Raw genomic sequence first — 17,121 nt, forward strand, 5'->3', positions numbered from 1 at the left:
ATGTGTTTAATCGATTCAACCAGCCTTTAGTTTGATTATTGCTGCCACACACTGTTCAAAATGAAGGATTTAATAGTTAAACACACACAGGTTTTCAGTTTGTTTGAGAGCCCTTCAGGGACCGCTGGGACAGCTCAAACTCGACCACCACCACCAACACGGACAAACTCCCCTCTTCTGTAAACACAGCGGCCCTTCATCCATCCATCCATCCATGCACTCATCCGTTCATCCGTTCATCCATCCGCTATAATCAGAGGGAATTGACTCGACCCCGACATCACCTGACCTGGATCCGCTCCGCAGAGAGGCCCGGTCCCTCGGCTGTCAAACATCCGCGGTGTTTGACAGCAGGTGTGTGCGTGTGTGTGTGCGTGCATGTAGCCTACGTGCGTGCGTGTCTGAGACAAAAGAGACGCACCGTGCGCGTTGCTGGTCCACTCACCGTCCTCCACATGACGGTAAAAGGAGGCTCCGCCGCCGGGGACACCGACCATCATCACCGCTTTATCCCCGACCTGGCTGCTCTCCCGTCGGCGTGGAGCTGCCCGTCTCCCCGCTGGATCCAGACCTCCCTCAGTCCTCCATGGGGGGCGGAAAACCAGGACGGAGCAGCCGGTCTGAGGTGAACCACAGCCCGGGTTACATGCCGGAGCTGGAGCTGCAGCGGGGCTGACTGGGTGGAGGGATGGAGGGATGGATGGATGGATGGAGGATATGGAGCCTCTCTGTCTCTGAACGCGGTGGCCTCCGCTGCAAAAAGTGACGAGTCCGGACTCGTCAGAGCCGAAGTCCGCATCACATTTACAGTGTGCAGTTATCATGAAGTCCTGCAGCGCCCCCTGCAGACACACACACACCACACACACACGCTCATCATTTACTTTATATGGCCACTTTTAATGTATTTTAATGCATTTGAGAAATATTTCACACGCAGCTCTACTTAATACACTTACAAATCACTCATTCTTACTTCATTTTTGTCCTCAAACGCACCAGTTTTAAGAAATACTCATTGAAAATCCCACTAACGCCAATGTTTATCTTATTAATTTACGTATTCTACTGCTGAAACATGTTTCCTCATGTAAAATATAAAATACCACTGTGTCGATGCTCCTGTGTCTCACCTGCAGCCACAAAGAAGCATTTTCATCTGCACATCTGCTGCAGCTGCATCACATCATCATGGCTCTGGCCTCCTGAGACCAGAGCTTTGTTCTGGTGCATTTTTTATTTCTCCTTGCTATCTGGGATAAGTAGGACCTAATAAGTACAATAGCCTACCTAAAGTTTGTCTTTGTACAGGAAGTAGTTTTTGCAAAAAATGATGTCCTCATATGAGGACACTGGGATTATCTCAACATAAAATAACTGTATTTGCTGTTTGGGACCAGAAGGGCCCAATTTGTGTACATTCAAAATTTCAGCTTTCTACAATAAGTAGTTCTCTCACAAATCAGTGTCCTCATACGAGGACATTGGGTCGAAAAACAATGACTCCTACTGTATATAGAATACAGTGACATATGGAAGTTCAAAGGGGTTTTATTCTAAAATGCCACATCAGATTGGCCTGATTTTTTCTGAGTGTCATCCTGAGGTCAAGTAAGAACAAGTAGTTTTTTAGAAATGTGAATCCTCCTGAGACCCTGCGTCCTCATACGAGGACATTATTTTTGCCTCTTAGCACCGTGATACTCCATTTTTAAGAACTTTGACCTATTAGCCACATTTAGGGACACTGCCTGCACCAACTTGTGGTGATATCACAAAAAAAAAAAAAAAATATGGTACTTTAATAACATAACATAGTCCCAATGTCCTCAAACGAGGACGTGACATTTATTGATGTCCTATTTTTTTTCATTTTTCATTTATTAGTTTATTTCATAGGGACAGTGCACCACTAATAAACAGAGTTAAAAGAAAAACTTTAGCCAACAAGGCGTATATAATAACGTTAGTTTTGCTTTTATAATAACGTTAGTTTTCGTCCGTTGTCCCTGGCCAGATGTTAAAGGCAACCTAAAAGCCAAAAAAAAGGTCCTAGTCTGCTGCTATTACTAAAATGTGTCAAATTGTAATGCCATATGAAGACAGAGACATTGTTGTACATAAAAACACTGGTTTCATTCATAAAATTTGGATTTAATTCTTACCTTGGTCTTTTATCTTCCGGGAACTGCCATAGAAGGCTCCGGCTGAAATTCCCGCCATTTTTTTTACCCCAAAGAAATTGGTGTAATTTGTGATATCACCACAAGTTGGTGCAGGCAGTGTCCAGTGTCCCTAAATGTGGCTAATAGGTCAAAGTTTTTAAAAATGGAGTATCATGGTGCTAAGAGGCAAAAATGTAATGTCCTCGTCGGCAAGCAAGGAAACGTCACTTCCGGTTAGGGCCGTGGGGGAAAACAAACCGTTTTCCCCATACACACTCATGCAAAAAGGCGGCATTTTAAACCTTTGTCAAACGCTTGTTCGCCGTCCTGTCTTAGTTTTAATCACATGTATATGCTGACAAAGAGCTATATATTAGAAAACTCATCACGATCTGGGTCGATTGCTGTCCGTACATCTTAAAATATAAAGTTTTCACAGCCATAGCCTACACCGAGTCAGCAGGGTCGGCAACCTTCACTTCCGGTCAGAGCGTTACACGTTTGGAGAAGATGAGCGAAGTTCCGATATAAAAGTTCAGGTTGTGGTTTTTGAATTTATTTGCGGTGCAAAATAATACACAATAACTCAGGCAGTGTCTACGAGTGTCTAGAGCCGGCCGGCGGCGACTAAGAGAGCGTCAGAGCCGTGGGGGAAGACAAATATGACTGACTGTGAAATACCTAATATTTTTAAATGTACGGACAACAATCGACCCAGATCGTGATGAGTTTCTAAAAATATAGCTCTCTGTCAGCATATACATGTGATTAAAACTAAGACAGGACGGCGAAAAAGCCTTTGACAAAGGTTTAAAATGCCGCGTTTTTGCATGAGTGTGTATGGGGGACACGGTTTGTTTTCCCCCACGGCCCTAACCGGAAGTGACGTTTCCTTGCTTGCCGACTGACGCAGGGTCTCAGGAGGCTAACATCTGGAAGAGGGAGGGAGACTAAACACAATAAAACAATGCAATGCAAAATGCATTTTAATGAATGTGTTTTATTTTATATTTGTGCAGAAAGAATCACATAAAAAGGTCTGTTACATAGTAAAATATAATATTAGAGACATCAACATGAAAAATATAGAAACTATTTTATGTACATGTTATTTGTGACTTATTAAAGTAAAATATTTAGCTGCTGAATAAAAACCAACTTCAACTTTTCAACTCAACGTGTGAACATCCTTTCTCTCCTTAACTTGTTTCCTGCCTGTCTTCCTGTCCTCCGTTCCTTTCCTGCTCAATAAAACTAGTTTTTATCTTTAAACTAAAATGAAACCGACGCTTCGTGTTGAACGAGTCTTGACTCATGACAAGTTGAATAAATGTGAATAAATCACACAGAAAAAGACTGTGGAGAAACTGTCACCAGGTGGCGAGAGGCTGCTGTTGCACCTCACGGTCAGAGGGGGGCACTGTGGTCCCTGAACGCACCACCATGATCAATACTTGATGACAAATAAAAGTGGATTTAAGACTGTGCAGGCGTTGGCTGGACAAACACTGCAGATATTGAGATTATTTTATTGTGCAAGAGGCAAAGTCTTTGAAGGCTCAGATGGACAGTGTGATTGTGTATGTGTGTGCGTGCGTGTGTGAAGGCAGCCAACCTCATTCCTGGAGGCTGGACCATGGGACGGAGTTAAATCAGCTGTAAAATAAACCAGTCTGATGATCATGTCTGAACTCTTTCTGAAATTTGCATTAAAAAAAACAGATAAATGCTGTTTATTTGTCTCGTGCAGTTGATTTATGGAGGAAATACTTAGTTTTTTGCACAAACCGTTGATTCTTCAGTGTGATATTTGTAGTGTTTCTGTTTTTATGTGGATTTTTCTGCAGCGTTTTGCGGAGTCAAATAAAAGCAGATATTGATTTATTACATGTGGACGATGCACAAAGATTCATTTGGCTTTTTATATGTGAAACATTTAGACAAGCCTGTTACCTGGAGGAAGCATCAGATCACCTGACCCCCTTCTCTTTTCTTTACTTTACTTTTCTTTATTTTTTTGGTGAAAATTGATTTTCTTTAGACAAAATCTGGAGCTGGAGCTTCTTTTAATGTTTGTGTCTGTTTTTGTTTTTGTTAGTGAAACCAGAAGTCGACACGTTCTGTTCTGTTCTGTTCTGTTCTGTGTCTTGTGATGAATTAACTTATTATAAAAGCTGCTGTTGTGTGTGTGAGCTCATCTCTGATTGACTGCTGTGTGTGCGTGTGTGTGTGTGTGGGGAGGGGATTGTGGAAAGAAGAGAGGGAAAAAGGAAGGAAGGAAAGAAAGATGGAGGGAGGGAACAGATTCATTCTAGGGAGGAAGAAGGAAGGGAGAAAAGAAGGAAGGGAAAAGGAAGGAAAGAAAGATGGAGGGTCAATTGGATCAAAAGAAGAAGGAAGAAGAAGTAAGGATGAAGGGAAGGAAGGAAGGATTGTGGAAAGAAGGAAGGAAAGAAGGAAGGATGGAGGAAGGGAACAAATTGGGTCAATTTGAGGGTTCATCTCTTCAGGCTCTGGACAGGAAGCGCAGGTTGATGGGGTTCGCCGGGATCATCAGGATTCGGACTTTGGGCTCCACAGGCGAGGCACCGTCCTCGGGCCGGACCTCGTAGTGCTGCATCAACTACACACACACACACACACACACACACACACACACACACACACACACACACACACACACACACACACACACACACACACACACACACACACACACACAGAGGTGAGCATTGTGTTTGTTCAGTGAGGCGTTCAGGTGTCAGTGTGTCTGTGGCTCACCCTGCTCAGAGCGAAGTACATCTCCAGCTCCGCCACCCTCTTCCCCACGCAGGCTCGCACGCCCACGCCGAACGGGATGAAGCTGTACGGGTGGGGCTGGTGGAAGCCCAGCGCCGCTCGGGACTCGTCGTCACGGAGCCAGCGCTCCGGGATGAAGCTCTCCGGGTCGACGAACTCTGTCCCGTCGTGACAGGCGGCGTAGTGACACAGGTGGAACTGAGTCTGAGAAGACAGAAGAAGAAGAAGAAGAAGAAAGGTTAAAGGGATAGTTCATCATTTTGGCAAAGTGGCCCATTGCCATAATCCCTATAGTCATAGCAGTAGGTTTGTTACCTTTAATTGTCAGTGCAAGCTGTTTTTAGAACGGCGGAGCAGAGCTGCGAGCTGCTCAGAGCTACGCTACGGAGGCTCATGGGATTTCTTGGTTTCCCTCATCAAACTCATCAAATACACAATCCAACAACTCCACAACGCTCTGGTGGACAAGTTGTGACCTGCACATTCACCACGCTATGAGATAATAACACAACGTTACCAGACAGAGTTGTTTTAGAGGGAAATACAGAGACTGCTTGATGAAAAACTGTCCCTGAAGGCAACGCGCATCAGTGGTTTTGCATGAATTTACCTCTAAAACAACTCTGTCTGGTAACGTTGTGTTATTATCTCATAGCGTGGTGAATGTGCAGGTCACAACTTGTCCACCAGAGCGTTGTGGAGTTGTTGGATTGTGTATTTGATGAGTTTGATGAGGGAAACCAAGAAATCCCATGAGCCTCTGTAGCGTAGCTCTGAGCAGCTCACAGCTCTGCTCCGCCGTTCTAAAAATAGCTTGCACCGACAATTAAATGTAACAAACCTACTGCTATGACTATAGCGATTATGCCAATGGGCCAATTTGCCAAAATGTTGAACTATCCCTTTAAAGCTGAAGGATGACGTACCTTCTTCGGGAACCAGTAGTTGTCCAGAATGACCTCATTCTCTGACACGAAGCGTCCGTTTCCGGGGACGACGGGATAAAGTCTGGAGTAGGAGGAGAAACCAGATGGTCACGTTCAATCAACGCTCTGTGACCTGCAGGTGTGAACTCACCACCTGGGCCGTTGCACCACACGTTGTGTAAGGTTTGTGTTCACATGCCTGAACCACACACCTCTGGGCTGTGTGTGTCTCTGTGTGTGTACTCATGTGTGTCACGTTGGCCAACATCCAACACGCTGTCAACTCTTCATCTGACTCATTAACACTCAGAGAGCAAACAGCCTCAGCCCTGACTCTCACTAATCCTCCAACTGAATCCAGTCCAACGCTTCCAGTGTTTTGATTGATCTTATTCATCTTTATTTGTATTAAATAGGTCAAATGAGTAAAAAAAAAAAAAAAAATTTAAACATTTTAAAGATCCCATTTCACCACACCAGAGCTGGACTCTGAGTAACGACGCCTACAGCATTAGTGAGTCAGGCTGACTCCGCCCACTTCCTGCATAACGACGACCATCATCACACGTCCACACCTGAACAGAACTTCAGTCACATGACCACGTGCTGAGCTTTTGGTAAACAGGAAGTGGAACGTGCAAAAAATACTCTAAAGTGGACAAAACTTGGTTGGCGAGACCCGGTCAGGAATAAAACAAAATAAAACACCGTAGCTACCGGGTATTATTAATATTAGCTATTATTAAAGGGATAGTTCAACATTTTGGCAAATTGGTCCATTGCCATAATCCCTATAGTCTTAGCAGTAGGTTCGATATCTTTAATTGTCGGTGCAAGATATTTCTAGAATACACTCCCTCCCGTTCCCTCCGCTCCACCTCTGCTGGACTGTTAACCACCCCCACATCACGCCTCAGCACGATGGGTGCCCGAGCCTTCAGCTGCTCAGCACCAAAACTCTGGAACTCCTTCCCACCACACATAAGACAGTCAGACTCCATCACAACATTCAAATCCCAACTTAAAACCCACCTGTTCAAACTGGCACACTCCCTATAAACCAGACACTCTGCACTGCACTCACTTTTATCTTGATGTTTTGTTTGTTTTGTTTTTATTGATACTATGATCTTTTATCCTCCTTTTTTGTAAGGTGACCTTGGGTGACCTGAAAGGCGCCTCCAAATAAAATGTATTATTATTATTATTATTATAGAACGGCGGAGCAGAGCCGTGAGCTGCTCAGAGCTACGCTACGGAGGCTCATGGGATTTCTTGGTTTCCCTCATCAAACTCATCAAATACACAATCCAGATCAAATAACAGAACGTTACCAGACAGAGTTGTTTTAGAGGTAAATACAGAGACTGCTTGCTTAAAAACTGCCCCTGAAGGCAACGCATATCAGCGGTTTTGCATGAATTTGCGTTGTGGAGTTGTTGGATTGTATATTTGATGAGTTTGATGAGGGAAACCAAGAAATCCCATTATCCTCCGTAGCGTAGTTCTGAGCAGCTCACGGCTCTGCTCCACCGTCTTAAAAACAGCTTGCACCGACAACTAAAGGTAACGAACCTACTGCTGTGACTATACGGATTATGGCAATGGGCCACTTTGCCAAAATGTTGAACTATCCCTTTAACATTATTACTGGAGGCTGGAGAGGTTCAGTTCATTAGATAAAGCATCTGTAGTGAGAGTGCAAAATTTTAAAATGGAGGATATGTTTAATGCACTGGCTTCCTATAACGATAAAAGTTTAACATTTTGAATAAGATAATCAAATGCCAAGTCAAATTGAATTCAAAATAATAAAAAGAAAAGAAAAAAGGAATATTAGTGGTCGAAGGTCATGCTGTCAAGATAAGAGCACAGACCGCAGCGTCTCCTTGATGACGGCCTTCAGGTACGGCATCCTGCTCAGGTCCTCGGTGCTCGGCTCCCGTCTGTGGGGACACACCGAGTTCACCTCGTCGTACAGCCGCTGCTGAGCCCCGACGTTTCTCGCCAAGTGGTACAAGGTCCAGGACAAGGTGTTGGACGTCTGGGGGGAAACACACACACACACACACACACACACACACACACACACACACACACACACACACACACACACACACACACACACACACACACACACACACACACACACTCCTTGTAAAACTTCAGCCCTGTGATGCACAATCATGTAATTGACATCCTTTTTTTCAGGACAACCTGGGCTTTCAGAATATTCATCCTGTAGCGGTGTCATGTGAATGTAGAAAAAGATATATGATCAGAAAAAGAAAAGAAAATTAAAAACGGAAAATAAACTTAACATATATTTGTTGGAAACGCACAGAAAATGATATGAACGTCTTTGTAGACACTATATAACTGTTCTTTGAGGTCTTGGGGATTAGGGGAAAAAGAATGAGGGCTCCAACTATGACACAAAATATATTATTTACATTATTTACAAAAATGCCTCACTCGCCTGGCATGAAAACATCATGTGTCACAGGCTTTTTTGTGAACGAACTTTCTCCTTCCATATGATCCCATTTCTTGGTCTTAGTTTGTGTAAAATGCCTGCATGTTAATCTGTGCATTATTTATTGCATCTACGGCTGATCCGGGAGATAGAAGCGAAAGAGTAAAACAACAACACCACCGTCGTAAATGATGGCACCGACCTCATCACGCATCTGGAGACAAAGCTGCAGCTTCTCAACATGCACACTCAGAGGAAACATGATGGTAAAATGATCTCATCTGTTGTGATGGGGGGAGGAGGTGGTGATGATAAGACCTGGGTTATTATGGCTGCAGGGACCCAGGTCTACGTTGTCAAACTTCCAGCCCGAGGATAAAACAGTGGCAACAAGTCTCAACCTCACCTGGGAATGCAGCCAGACAGGCTCTGCTGCGATCGGCTCTGGATCTGTGTTTTTCCTGCAGCCTGACGTTTCTGGTTCCCTCCAGTCAAACGGATCTGCTCTGCCTGGACGACAACCTCCACTGTGCGCTGGCTGCTCAGCCGTGCAGAACACAAGTGGTTTTGGTTTTTGCCAGCGTGTTTGGTTTGTTACACAACGTTCCTGCAGCTGGAGCGTGCACGCTCCAGCTGCGTGCACGCTCCAGCTGCAGGAAGCTGGAGCTTCCTGCAGCTGCAGTTCTGCAGGAACTGTTGTTGTGGTTCTGCAGATGTTGTGTCACATGTCACAGACTCTGACAGCGAGTCGAACATCAGGACTGACGGGTCGAGTCCACGCCTCGGATCTGAGCTCTGACGTTAAATACGCTGCAGGCCGGGGCGTCCTGATGGACCAGTGGTTAGAGTGCACACACTGAGCCCTGAGCTGCTGCAGGTTGCATGTTTGATTCCCAACACGCTGGACCACAGCCAGTGGACAGCCTCGGTCCTGTCTAATTCATGGAACTCTGCATGTTTCTGGTTGTACCTCTATGTAGATATATTTATATGCAAATATTCATTCAGGGTTCTCACTCTTTTCTTGAAATCATTTTCTGCTGCTACAGTGTGACAGACATGTTATTACTACGCCACACACTTACCGTATAAATGTGTTGGAGAAGTCTTCTTTTTCCACAGTTGTACCTTATTTTGTACATTTACATGGTTTGTTTCTATGTTTATTCCTCTCCAGTCCCAGAAGTCTGATTTAAAGATGTGCAGACTCATCTATGAAATAATCTGTTATCATAGAGCAACTACACCCACTCCAGCTCTGTGCTGCTCCTCTGGGACCACAACTGGAAACACTTATCAACCCAAAGTCGTCAGTTTTGGGGCTGGCATCTGAAAAAGTCAAACATAGCTCTGCTAGCTGATGTGATGAATCTTTTTCCATTCACTGACTTTTTTTCTTTCTCAATAGGCTCTATGCACAGCTCCACCACTTCCTGGATTTAAGGCAGGTCCTTCATTTCCTGTCTTACATTATTGGACACACTGATTAATCCAGGTGTGTCTGAGTAGTCACAATGGTCATACACACCTGGATTAATCAGTTTGTCCAATAATGTAAGACAGGAAATAAAGGACCTGCCTTAAATCCAGGAAGTGGTGGAGCTGTGCATAGAGCCCATTTCCATGGAAAACTGGTCAAGCATTTTCCAGGTTTTCGAAATTCTGTTATTTACTTCGTACATTTATCCCCCACAGCATTCTCTTTGCTCTCTCTCTTGCATTCTCGTTATCACGCGATCTCCCGGTCGGCGCCTTGATGGAGCATTTCAAACTTGACCCAGATGTTCAATCAGACTCTAGAGTGAACAGATAAGATCGACTCTGAGCCTTAGACTTCACGTAGACAGCGTCAAACAAACGGTTAATATCTGACCTGCCTGTGAATCAACAGGCTGCGATGTGAGACTTGTGAGTTTGTGAAACACTGGCAGGAAACATTGGTAAAGAAGACAAAAGCATGTTGAGAAATCACAGCGCATTCGCACTTTCGTCATTTCCGTGAACCTGCTCCCTGAATAACAACTAAATAAGGTCAGAGGGAAATGACCTGCATCTCTGTTAGTGGAGTGATTTACGTCACTTCCTGTCGTTTGCCAGGAATACCATGGTTGGGCCTCTCCGTCCAGACTCCTGGGCCAAACACAACAGCTTCCAACCAGAGGTCGGGTGTCAGCAGAGCGAGGCTTAAAGACGCAGGCACAGGTTTAGATGTTAATGCCGAGTTATAAAAAGTCAAATTCACCCGTTTCAGGTTTAAAAACATCAAAACTTCCAGGTGTTAGAAAGATAATGAACCCAGCGATGGACAGAGGAGACGAGGACGATGATGCTGAGCAACACGTGAGATAAAAAAACATGTCAGATTGGAAATAATCAACACAAGATTACATCCCTAGGGGCCTTGAACACACCGCTCCAGTCTTATCAGCTGTATGGTTTGTCCCCAGGCGACATTTACTCGACATGTAGCGGCTTGTAACCTACGACTTTGATATTACTCCATGTTTTTTACTCCAGATTTAAATTGGAGATTTGTTGCTGTGTCTCTTTTCATCTCACCAAGATAATTAAAGCAGAAGTAAGCGGAATGTTTGTGTTAATATAAGTCTTAAATAGTTCTATCTTCCGACAGCAATCACTTCTATAGAGTGTTTGGTCTGAAACACGGGTCTGTCAGTCACTCTGCTCTGCTGTAAGCCGAGGAGAAAACTTTCCTTGTATCCTACAACCTTTATCCAATGAGGAGAGAGAACGGCATAGAGGGGCGGTCCTCTCTGTGTGTGCAGCCAAGGGATGCGCGTGAATGTGGTGACGTAGGGACGAGGGCGGGGACTGCTAACTGCTAACAGGAAGTTAGCCAAAACGACCGGATCACTTACTTCTGCTTTAATAAAGTTCTACGTCATCATCCTTACCGTGTCGACTCCTCCGAGCAGCAGCTCTGTGACGCTGATGTAAACCTCGGCTCTGCTCATCTGGTCGGACGACAGCAGGTGGGTCAGGTACATGCCCTCGGCCGGCTCGCCGCCGCTCACCTGGGCCTCGATTTCAGCCACTCTCCTGTTGATCAGCGTCTGAGCTGAACGCGAAAAACACACGGGTGAGAAAAGCAGAAACCGAATCCACACCTGGAGGCTGGACCGAGTCGTTTCTGCCGCCTGCCTACCGACGTCGTAGAGGTCGTCCCACGCCTGAACGAAGCGTCTCCAGAAGGGGAGGACGCCGCGGCTCCAGCGTGGGAACAGGATCACCATGTCGGACAGGCTCAGCATGTCGTTGACGGCGGCGATGAAGCGCAGCGTTTCCTGGGGGATGTCCTCCTGCAGGCAGCCCAGCCGGGTCTCAAACAGGATGGAGGAGATACCTGCAGCAGGAGGAGGAGGAGGGGAAGCTCAGAAGACAAAAAAGTTGCACACTCAAATGTACCCGACTAGTTCACTGTTTATTTCAGAGGGGAAAGTGTGGCGTGGACAATGTTTCCATCCCTCTCTTTCATTGTTTGGAGCCCATTGGCAAAACATAACAGTTACAATTTTACAAGCTCTCTCTCACACTCACACTCACACAGACACACACACGCACTGTGGTCTGTAGTGCAACTACGATTTAAGTTTTTGCTCGAGAATTATTATTACTGTTCATATCAAGAATGCTTCAGTGCCAAGAGTTGATGACACCAACTTGATGGTCATATGGCAATAAATGCAAAATCTATTTTGCCAAAACAATATTGTATTTTGTTCTCATTAACTGTAACTGACCTAGATATGGAGTAGCCTTTAATGTTGTCAAAATAATCTGTTATTAATCATTATAGTAATAGCCGATTGTATTGATATTTGGAGTTGGACAGGTGAGGCCATAGCACCAGCATGTGGATGTACTGTGTATGCTTAAGCTGTCGCAGTCGCTCAAGCAGGTCATCAGGGGAGTTGAATTTCTGCTCAGGAGTTTTGAAAATTAGAGGGAACATTGCCTCTTACCCTCAAAACCAAACTTGTAGAGCTCGGGCGCCAGGTCAGAGACCGTGACCCCGTCCTGGCTGCGGTGGCGCAGGAGCTCGATGCGCTGCAGCAGGTCTCCCACCACCAGGTGGATGGTGGAAGCGAAGGCCGACACCTCCCGCAGCTTCAGCATCTTGGGGTTCAGGACGCGGCGCAGCCGGTACCACTCCGGTCCTGTTCTAGAGAGAGACAGAGCTTTTAAAGGGATACGCCAACATTTTTTTTGTGTGTGTCTTGCCTCACTCCCGAGTCCATGACAAGCAGATAGACACCATCCTTTCGACTGTGCATGCACAAGGGAAATACGGGCAGAGCTGGCACACAGCTCATTAGCTTAGCTCAAACGCTGGAAGTGCATGGATAGTGTTAGCCTGCCTCCTACCCTCATTTTAGCTCTAAACTCTGTAAATATATCACTTTATCGACATTTCAAACATTTTAGGTGAGAAAGTAGCCGTTAATTTGTCAACAAATACAATTTTGTTTGGACGAATTCAGCGCTACTCAAGCTAGCCGTTGTGACCAACGCACTTCCGGTTACTTTCACAAAATAAAACACCCGTTGCCCTTTACATACAGAAAACCATGACGATAGAATTTGTGCTTTTACTTTGAAATAGGAAGCTAACCTACCCTCGATGTACCTAGCTTGAACCAAAATAAACCGACTTTGCTTGAACCCTCCGTTTTGACCGTTCTCGTTCCGTTACCGCCATTTGACCGCTCAAGATGCCTTACTGGAGAGTTTTGTCAGCTCTGAGACGAAGATCGGCCCGCCGGTTTCCGTTTAGAGTTGCTGAAGAGTGTCTCGGATGACTTTAGGTGGAGGCAGGCTAACACTACCCATACACTTCCAGTATTTGAGCTAAGCTAATTAGCAACTTTAGGTGGAGGCAGGCTAACACTACCCATACACTTCCAGTGTTTGAGATAAGCTAATTAGCGGTGCGCCAGCTCTGCCCGTATCTCCCTTGTTACTGCACACACAGTCGAAAGGATGGTGTCTATCTGCTGGTCATGGACTCAGGAGTGAGGCAAGACACGAAAAAATAAATCTTGGCGTATCCCTTTAATGGTTCTTTGAATTACGAACCTGAGGGGACCCATGAAGGCACCATGAGGAACCCCCCCCCCCCACACAGACACAGGAAATGACACTTGAAGGTTTAGTGTTAGTCCTCACTCCACGTGCAGACCGTAGGCCTGTCCCCTCAGCTCCCTGTACTCCTTCCAGTGCGCCAGCTCGGCGCGGACCGGGTACCGACCCTCCTGTTGGATCACCTGGGATATGAGCGCCGGACTCGCCACGTTGACCAGGTCGAACGGGCCGAACTTGGAGCGCCAAATGGGCCCGTACAGACTCTTCTGTAAACCCTTCAACACACACACACACAGAGGGACAATTATTATTAGACGTTCAGTTCAGTGACTGTGTGAATGAATTCTGCAGCTCTGCAAAGTGCTGGAAGATGTTGTTAACTTCAATTCCTGCAGTAATCAATATATCACTAACACTAACTAACTACACAGGATTCTGGGTAATTATTCAACACAAACTCAGACAGCCCAGACTTTAAATCTGAACATTACCACAATATGCAAATTACACTCCCTGTCATGTTGTAATTCTAGTTTTTAAAACTCTTCTGAACAGAGTTATTAGACCTGAGAATGTTCCTGATGTTATCATTAAATACTAATAATTATGGTGTTAGTGTCAGTTTTGACCTGAGTCTTAAATCAGCTGTAAAATACACAAAAACTATTATTTATCATCCCATTAGTTTCTCATCTCTTGGTTACATTGTTAGGCTTCCTTAAGGTTGGTTTTGCACGTTTCAGTTTTAACTCTAATTATTGTTCTTGAATTGACCCTAACACAGATGTCATAATTTTAACCAGAGCATTTTAGAAATTTGTGGGAATTTTTTTGTTTGTTTGTTTTATTTTGTTAAAATAGAGGTTCCTGACAAAGTCAAAAAGCCTTGATGCTATAAACCAATTTATGTGGTATGCATTTAAAACCTGAAAACGGGTCACCGGTGACCCGAACACATGAGGAAGGTTAAACACAGATAAAACTAACATCAGACAGTGTATAATCTCACTCTTTGGAGGCAACACACGGTGAATATTACCTGCAGTAGGTGACTCTTGTCCGCGTATCCTTTAGCAAAGAGCCAGTACAGAGTGGTGGACATACTGGGTCCGGGCAGGTCATCGATGCTCTTCAGCCGTCCCGCCTCTGAAGTGGTCTGACTCTGGACGTTCAGGTTCCTTCTGGCCGAGGCGGCACCGAGACCGGACCGAGCCGCGGGCTGGATCCGCGCGCAGAGCGCAGAGAGCCGCAGCGCGCGAGCGGAGCCCATGGTGGAGACGGAGCAGCGCGAGCGGAGAGTCGGAGTCAAAGTGGTTGTTTCTCGCCAAAAACTGATTTCCGTCCGTGGGAGCGCGCACAGTCTGTTGAAAAGTGTAGTTTACATAGCTCTAAAGCTGCGTTCATCAGGATCTAACACCTGTACACGGTTTAGCAAATCTTTAAATAGCTAAATGACTGTTGTCTTGCTCGTAAGGCGTTTGCCAGTCAAACAGACCGAAGGCTGTGTATTCCTCTTTTCTCGACATGTGAACCAGGCATTCCAGCCCTGCTGCGTCAACAAAGACATTTGGCACACAGAGTTATACTGTATCTAGAAGATACCACTTGAAAAATGAGTAAAGGGCCATATTAATGCATGATTTGGAGTTTTTTCTTTGCCAAAAATTGATTCGAGCTCCTGATGTTTCAGTGAAAGGGAGTTTCTGCCTCCAAATGACTGTATGTCACTCACCAGAGCTATATTAAAAAGATTTACCAGTAGGCTACTTTAGGCTACTTTTTTACCCGTTATTACTCGACCATTCCACTTCAGATTGATAGTACTTGACCTCAAGATGACACACAGAAAAAATCAGGTCAATCTGATTTGGCATTTCAGAATAAAAGCCCTTTGAACTTCCATATTTCAATGTATTCTATGTACATTAGGATTCATATTCTTAAAAACTACCCGTTATTACTCAACCATTCCAATTCAGACTGGTAGTACTAGACCTCAAGATGACACACAGAAAAAATCAGGTAAATCTGATGAGGAATTTCAGAATAAAAGCCCTTTGAACTTTTAAATTTGACTGTACTCTATTTACAGTAGGATTAGGCCTAATTGTTTTTTTTGGTTTTTTTTTTAAACTACCCGTTATCATTTGACCGTTTCTTCTCTCCCCTCTTCCTGTGTGATTGTCAGCTGACCTCAGCTGCAGTGATGCCAAAGTCTGTCCCATTCCAGTGGCTAGTGAAGTCCATGAGTCTGTTTCACCCATGCAGTCTATGGTTTCACCTTGTGTCTCTGAGCAGGAGATGTTGCCCTCTGCTGGTTCTTGATAGGAAGAAGCAAATAAAGAGCTTTGAGGGTTCCTTGAGGAGGCTACAGCGCTAGATCTGTGCATCAAAGTCAAGATTCATGCAGCTGTGGCACTAAGTGGAAACAAGGTTTGTTCATTGGGGTCATAAAGTAGACTTATGTGTTCTGTTCTTATACAAACATATTGTTCTAATACTATATTTTGAAGGGTGGAGTTGTGACCCAAGAGGAGGAAGAGAGAGGAAGAAATGTGCAGCTGGAGAAAGATGATGCATCTGAAGGAGAAGAGGCAGCACCACCAAGAGTACAGAAAAAGCTTGCAGCACTTGGTCAGCTCTTTGAGGATGAAGACCGCCCTGCTACTGCAGACGGAGGCAGATGTCAGGCCAAAAAAGAGCTGCAGACCTACAGGAGCTTTCCAGCAATCCTCAACTCTGTCAATCCCTTCCTTCCTTCCTTCCTTCCTTTTATGTTGGAGTTACTTGATGTTATTCAAGAAATAAATATTAAAAATTCAGAATTTCTGACTATTTTTTTTAAATATACAAAATAACTTTAATTACCACACATACAGGCAAAAAAGTACACTGTATCGGTTCAAATGTGAAAGGTACTCATCCCTAGAGCCAGTGTTACTCCCAATGACTGGGAGGGTCTTTATTTGGTTATTTTGGATTACAGTAATACATACAGTATCCTAATTGGCCTGAGATTGTGCTCGTTTTCCTTGTTTTATTTCATGCTGCGCCCTGTCCACCCCTAGATATAGACGTAACACAATACATAGCCTAGCTTTTTGGCTAAAGTACAACTACAATCCATAAGGACATTGTAGTAGGCCTCATGGCAGCATTTTTACTGGATGAAGCAATGCTGTCTGCCTTAGCATTTCACCCACCATGTCATATCTCAAATACTCCGATGACACAGCCATCCTTGCACTTCTCTCAGACAACCAATCCACTCTGGACTATCACAACACAGTCACTCATTTCACCAAGTGGTGCACAGACAACCATCTCCAAATCAATGTCAATAGAACAAAAATTAAATTACTATTCAGCCCCCCCTCACCTCAGCACCCCACCATCATAAACACCCAAACAGTTGAGACAGTGGACACATTCGAATACTTGGGAATAACTCTGGACAATAAACTCACCTTTGATCAGCACACCACGGACATTCAAAAAAGAAGCCAACAAAGACTGTCAGCCATTCGCAAACACAAAGGACTAAACGTTGCACCTCACCTCCTGTTGTTACTTTATCAACCCATCCTTCTGTACTGTTCCACATGTTTCTTCACACAAATTAAAAAATAATAATAATAATAAAGTAGCTGCT

The 17,121-nt window shown here is 44.7% G+C and overlaps 1 protein-coding gene across 1 annotated transcript; it reads right to left on the bottom strand.

Moving 5' to 3' along the window:
* Positions 1-4,664: 4,664 nt before the first annotated feature.
* Positions 4,665-14,739, bottom strand: cyp27a2 (cytochrome P450 family 27 subfamily A member 2; the record flags this gene model as incomplete). The annotated part of the gene is made up of 9 exons (XM_083987596.1): positions 4,665-4,788; positions 4,947-5,168; positions 5,891-5,972; positions 7,768-7,934; positions 11,282-11,445; positions 11,533-11,730; positions 12,350-12,549; positions 13,554-13,744; positions 14,509-14,739. The coding sequence occupies 9 exons, from the start codon at positions 14,737-14,739 to the stop codon at positions 4,672-4,674; spliced, it is 1,572 nt and encodes a 523-aa protein (XP_083843722.1). The 3' UTR covers positions 4,665-4,671.
* Positions 14,740-17,121: the final 2,382 nt, after the last annotated feature.

This window comes from Trachurus trachurus (assembly GCF_905171665.1).
Source record: "Trachurus trachurus genome assembly, chromosome: 2".
Lineage (NCBI taxonomy): Eukaryota > Metazoa > Chordata > Actinopteri > Carangiformes > Carangidae > Trachurus > Trachurus trachurus.